Source organism: Otolemur garnettii, unplaced genomic scaffold (genome assembly GCF_000181295.1).
Source record: "Otolemur garnettii isolate 467f Iridium unplaced genomic scaffold, OtoGar3 scaffold00091, whole genome shotgun sequence".
NCBI lineage: Eukaryota > Metazoa > Chordata > Mammalia > Primates > Galagidae > Otolemur > Otolemur garnettii.
In genome coordinates, this window is record NW_003852486.1 from 2,342,807 (window position 1) to 2,348,471 (window position 5,665).

The following is a 5,665-nucleotide window of genomic DNA, read 5'->3' on the forward strand; positions in this document are numbered from 1 at the left end:
ATGTTTTAAAGCAATAACTGAGAAAATGACATGAAGGCTGTGTTGACCAGTTGATGGAAGTATTTCAGATTGCATGTGAAAACCCCACACTGTACCCCAGAAGTGCATTAATGTACATAGTTACCGTTTAATAAAAAAAAGAAAAAATAAATAATAATTTAATAATAGACATTATTAAAATGTCTATTTCTAGTAATTTAATATTTAAATACTTCTTACATTACAAGAGACATTATTAAAATGTCTATACCCCAGCACAATCTATAAATTCAGTGCAATCTCCACAGAAATGCCATCATCATATTTTGAAGACTTGGAAAAAAACAGTTCTTCATTTTGTATGGCACCAGAAAAAAACTCATCTAGCCAATTGCCATATAGACAATTCTTAGTAATAAAAATAAAGCTGGGGACATCACCCTATCTGGGCTTTAGGCTGCATTACAAGTCCATAGTGATCAAAACAGCATGAAATTGCCACAAAAATAGAGACATAGACATTTGCAATCAACTAGAAAACCATAAGATTAAACTAGAATCTTACCACCTGATCTTTGACAAACCAAACAAAAGCATACACTGGAGAAAAGAATCCCTACTCAATAAACTGTGGTTGGAGAACTGGATAATCACATGTAAAAGACTGAAACTGGACCTACACCTTTTACCACTTACAAAAATTGATTCAAGATGGATAAAAGATTGAAAATGAAGGCATGAAACAACAAAAATGTGGGAAAAACTCTTGAAGATGTTGACCTGGGGAAAGGTTTTTTGAGGAAGTCTTTCATGGAAACTCCAGCAACAACAAAAATAAATAAACGGGACTTAATTAAACTGAACAGTTTCTGTACAGCTAAGGAGACAATAACCAAAGCAAATCGAAAACCTTCATAATGGGAAAAGATATTTGTATGTTACAAATCTGACAAAGGCTTGATAACCAGAATCTATAAAGAACTAAAATTAATTAACAAAAAAAGCTAACAATCCCATCCATCACTGGGCAAGAAACATGAATAGAATTTTCTCTAAAGAAGACAGATGAATGGCTAACAAACATGAAAAACCACCCTGAGATATCACCTAACCACAGTGAGAATGGCCCACATCACAAGGTCTCAAAGCTGCAGGTGCTGGCTTGGATGTGGAGAAAAGGAAACACTTTTACACAGCTGGTGAGACTGCAAACTAATACAACCTTTTTGGAAGGAAGTATGGAGAATCTTCAAAGAACTCATATTAGACCTCTCATTTGATCTTGCAATCTCATTACTCAGCATCTACCCAGAAGGAAAAAGTTCATTTTATCACAAGGACATTTGCACTAGACTGTTTATCACAGCTCAATTTACAATCACCAAGATGTGGAAATAATCGAAATGCCCACCAACTCAGGAATGAATTAACAAGCTGTGGTATACATATATCATAGAATACTATTGTATATACATAGAATCCATTAAAAGAGATGGAGACTACATCTATTGTATTAACCTGGATTGAGATAGAAGGCATTCTTCTTAGTAAAGCACCACAAGAATGGAGAAGCAAGAATCTAATGTACTCGATTCTAATATGAAGGCAGTAGATAACCTAATACATGGTGGGGGGTAGGGGAATGAGGGAGCAGGGGGAGAAGAGGAGGGAGGGGGTTCAAGGGTCATGGTGTATGGCACAGCTCTTGGGGGCAGAACACAATTGTAAGAGGGACTTTACCTAACAAATGCAATCAGTATAACCTAATTCTTTGTACCCTCAATGAACTTCCAAGCAATATAAATAAATAAACTAATAATTTGTCTTTCTATACCTCCCTAAATATGCACATACATTTTACTACAACACCTGTATATCCATTGCTGTGCTCTATTCCCAAATAAATATCTTTGTCTTCTAAAGAGACTCTCTGTTTGTCATCTGTGTTGACAATCTGCACATATATGGCACAGCCGTACTGAACTCCTGTTGTAATTGAAAGCAAGATCTCTCCCTCTATCTTCCTTCTTTTAGGCCCAACTCAGATTCTAACATGATGACATAATTTTATCTGAATTTCTGTTGTCATATTTTAGGGTTCCCTTCTTCAAAAATTTAGTGAGTATGGGGCAAGTGTTGTGATAGTCTTTTGTGCCCTACTAACTCTTTGGGGTTATCTTTTAAAGTGAGTAACATTTGATATTTAGTTCACAATTCAACTTTGGAGATCTTCCTCTTGCATTTTAATAGAAAATAATCCAGGTTGTCTACCAGTTTTCCCTGAATTCTGCATTGCATGTTCTACTCAAAATAAAAGGCTTATGAAGAAAAAGGAATGTTCATGTCAATGACAACTAATGTTGAGTCTCTGTTATTCTCTATGACTGATCCCAAAAAGAGGATTAGATTCTATCACATATTGAAGAATTTAGTGATAGTAATTTGTGCCCTGCTAACCCACTGGATTATTTTTGAAAGTGAAGAATACTTGACATTTGGTTCGTATCAGTTGCAACTTTAGAGGCTACTCTTATTAATACTGTGAACCAGTCATTTCTGAGAATAACAAATGCCAGTTCCTTATTTTCATTTTCCCCTACATAATAGAATGAGGTAGTGACACCTCCTTCCATCTGGAATCATTTCCCACCATATTTATGCATGATATGTAGATTTATACAAATTTATAATTTTTTCCCAATTGGAGAAAACTCAAAAATCATACTTAGGTCTTTTTGTTATGATATGTTTTGTCATGATATCTTTTGTTCTTCCTTTCTGGCAAACATATCTTGCCTATAACTATGACTTGCTCTTGCTCTATGAACCTTTTTCTTCCTCAAGAAATTTCATCTTATGATGGCAATAAAACATCATACTTAAACCAACCTATTAGTTAAAGTGTGAATTTTTCAGTCAGTGGATTCTAAACACATTTTCAAAATTTGTAAAATGCTGGCTCAGTGTCCATGCTCCGTGGTTAGGGCGCCGGCCACATACACTGGGGCTGGCAGGTTCGAACCTGGCCCAGGCCTGCTAAAAACAACGACAACTACAATTAAAAAAATAGCCAGGCATTGAGGCAGGCACACGTAGTATCAGCTACCTGGGAGGCTAAGGCAAGAGAATCACTTAAGCCCGAGAGTTTGAGGTTGCTGTGAGCTGTGACACCACGGCATTCCACCGAAGGCAGCATAGTGAGACTCTGTCTCAAAAAAAAAAAAAAAATTAAATTAAAAAAATATTGCAAAAGGCATAGAAAGAGGAGATAGGAGATGATCCCTTCTAGGCTCCATATTAATGCCTTATGTGTTGATAGAAAGGCATAAATGTAGGCAGAGTTTTGAGATAGTAGAAAAGGAAAATATGGCTCTACTGCTTATAGAATCTTGTTGAAAGAGGCACCTTTGACATAGGTGAGAGGTGCACAGAGCACAACCTCCAGAGTTCTGCTTGTCTCCTGGACGCTTGTTTAAAAAAACACCAGGCTTGGCGCCTGTGGCTCAAGTGGCTAAGGCACCAGCCACATACACCTAAGGGAGCAGGTTCAAATCCAGCCAGGCCCACCAAACAACAATGACAGCTGCAACCAAAAAATAGCTGGGAGTTGTGGTGGACGCCTGTGGTCCCAGCTACATGGGAGGCTGAGGCAGGAGACTCGCTTGGGCCCAGAAGTTGGAGGTTGCTGTGAGCTCTGATGCCACGGCACTCTACCCAGGGTGACAGCTTGAGGCTCTGTCTCAAAAAAATTAAAATTAAAATTAAAATTAAAAATCAAAAAAACATCAAAGGCCAAGAGTTACTGTAGAGGCCATATACTGGTACTAAGTGCTATTTTCCCCTCAACATTAGCTAAGGTATAAAATAATATTGCCTGGATTATGAATGATGGTATCTATGACATTTGATTCTGGGATTTGGGTGTACAGCACACATGGCATCATAAAGGCTCTTCATTCAGCTAAGTGAATATCATCAACACACACACTATAAAGGAGGGTAAGGAATATCAGACAAGGAGGGGCGATATTAGAAAGAGGAGACATTGAGAATCTTAGGAAGCAGGGACAGAGGGACTAAGAAGAGAGGGCAGCAGGGAGGGAGAAAGGCTGAGTCAGGTGGATAAACCAAAGGCTCCATCTAAGTTAGAGCAGACTGGGAGATAAGCAATTGTTTTACATCACCCTCTTAACCTACACACGTGGGAATAAAGGGGAGGAAGGTGAAATGACCTTTCAGAATCACATAGGGGCTTTTCATGGTAATCTAAAGGAAGCTGAGGACACAGAACAGCTGAAAGTCAGGGAGGAAAGAGAAAGGGGTGGGGTGACGAGAGGCAGGCTATAAAGCTCCAGGATGTGGGAGGCACTTTTTTTTCACTAAAGCACAATTTGGAGGCGGAAGATAATTGTCAGTTGGAAAAGAGAGGAAGTCACTATAGCTACTGAGAAGAAGGTTTGCTGAAATCAGACATCAAACATCAGCTCTGCAAGTGAAAAGTTCCATCTCCCTGTGAAATGCTGCTTCTTCCATTTCAATTGTTAACTATTCTCCTCCCAGGTGCTGACAGTGAGGATGGTAAGAGTCACTCTGGCAGCTCCCAGCAAGATTACGGGAGTATTGGATAAAGGAAAGCTGCAGTACCCAGGTTCACTAAGAAAAGAGAGGTCTGAGCCCTGTGGTCTCCAGCCTGCTTCTGCCTCTCTGGGTCTTGGAGATGGAGCCTGAAGTTCTGGGCAGTCACATGTGTCAACCTTTATGTGTTCTTCAGCATCCAGGTTCCTGTCATCTGGATCTTTTCCATTTCCATTCCGTCTCACTCCCTCCTGCTTGTCCCCTTCTCTTCACAGGCTTCCAGGGACCAAGCTCTTACCATGTCATCCAGATCTCATCCTTTGTCAACAGCACATGGGCAAAAAATGAAGGTTCAGGCTGGTTGGATGATTTGCAGATTCACGGCTGGGACAGTGACTCGGGCACTGCCATATTCCTGAAGCCCTGGTCCAAGGGCAACCTCAGTGACGAGGAGGTTACTGAAGTGGAGGAACTATTCCGAGTCTACTTATTTGGATTTATTCAAGAAATACAGGCGCGTATCAATGAATTCCAGTTGGAATGTGAGTTCAAAACGCTAAATTGAAAAGACTCTGAAGGGCTTTCTTCTCTCTCTTTATGCAAATTACTAATGCCTCTGATCCTCCTCCCTCTTTCTGCTCTCCCCAACTGTATGCACACGCTCATCTAGAGCCATCCCTCCTTCTGACTCTGCACCTCACACCATATTGCAGATTCTGGCCCCTCTGAGAGATCAAGGCTCCATGTTATCAACCCCTGCTTTGTCCTTGTGGACCTGGCTCCTCAAGGGCCTTTATTCCCTACCTGTTCTGAGTGACCTGCACTGTGGCTCCCTCCTCTGATCCGCCTCTTCAGCCATCTCCTCCTTGCACTGCTCTCACTGTGGTCCTGTGTCTCACGCTGAAGTGCTATGGTCTGGGCTGCATCATGCTCTGCCTCCACCCCCCCCCACTTCTACTATACCCCTCACACCTTCCCAAAGTTATTTTTTCTAGAAAGTTCTAAAAGCTATAGTTAGGGATTGGCTCATCATTTCACATCTAAGAACTTCATGTCAACCAAAATCTAACATCCTAGGTCCTCTTCTCATACTTTTTCTTTTTTTTTTTTT

At 40.3% G+C, this 5,665-nt stretch overlaps 1 protein-coding gene across 1 annotated transcript in view; it reads left to right on the forward strand.

The window, feature by feature from the left end:
• The first annotated feature begins 4,496 nt into the window (after nt 1-4,496).
• LOC100964582 (T-cell surface glycoprotein CD1b-like) overlaps nt 4,497-5,665 on the forward strand; it is a 3,674-nt gene continuing 2,505 nt past the window's right edge. The window contains exons 1-2 of the mRNA XM_003795228.2: nt 4,497-4,557; nt 4,830-5,096. Of these exons, the coding sequence (XP_003795276.1) occupies nt 4,497-4,557; nt 4,830-5,096 (328 nt within the window). The remainder of the gene's footprint in view (nt 4,558-4,829; nt 5,097-5,665) is intronic.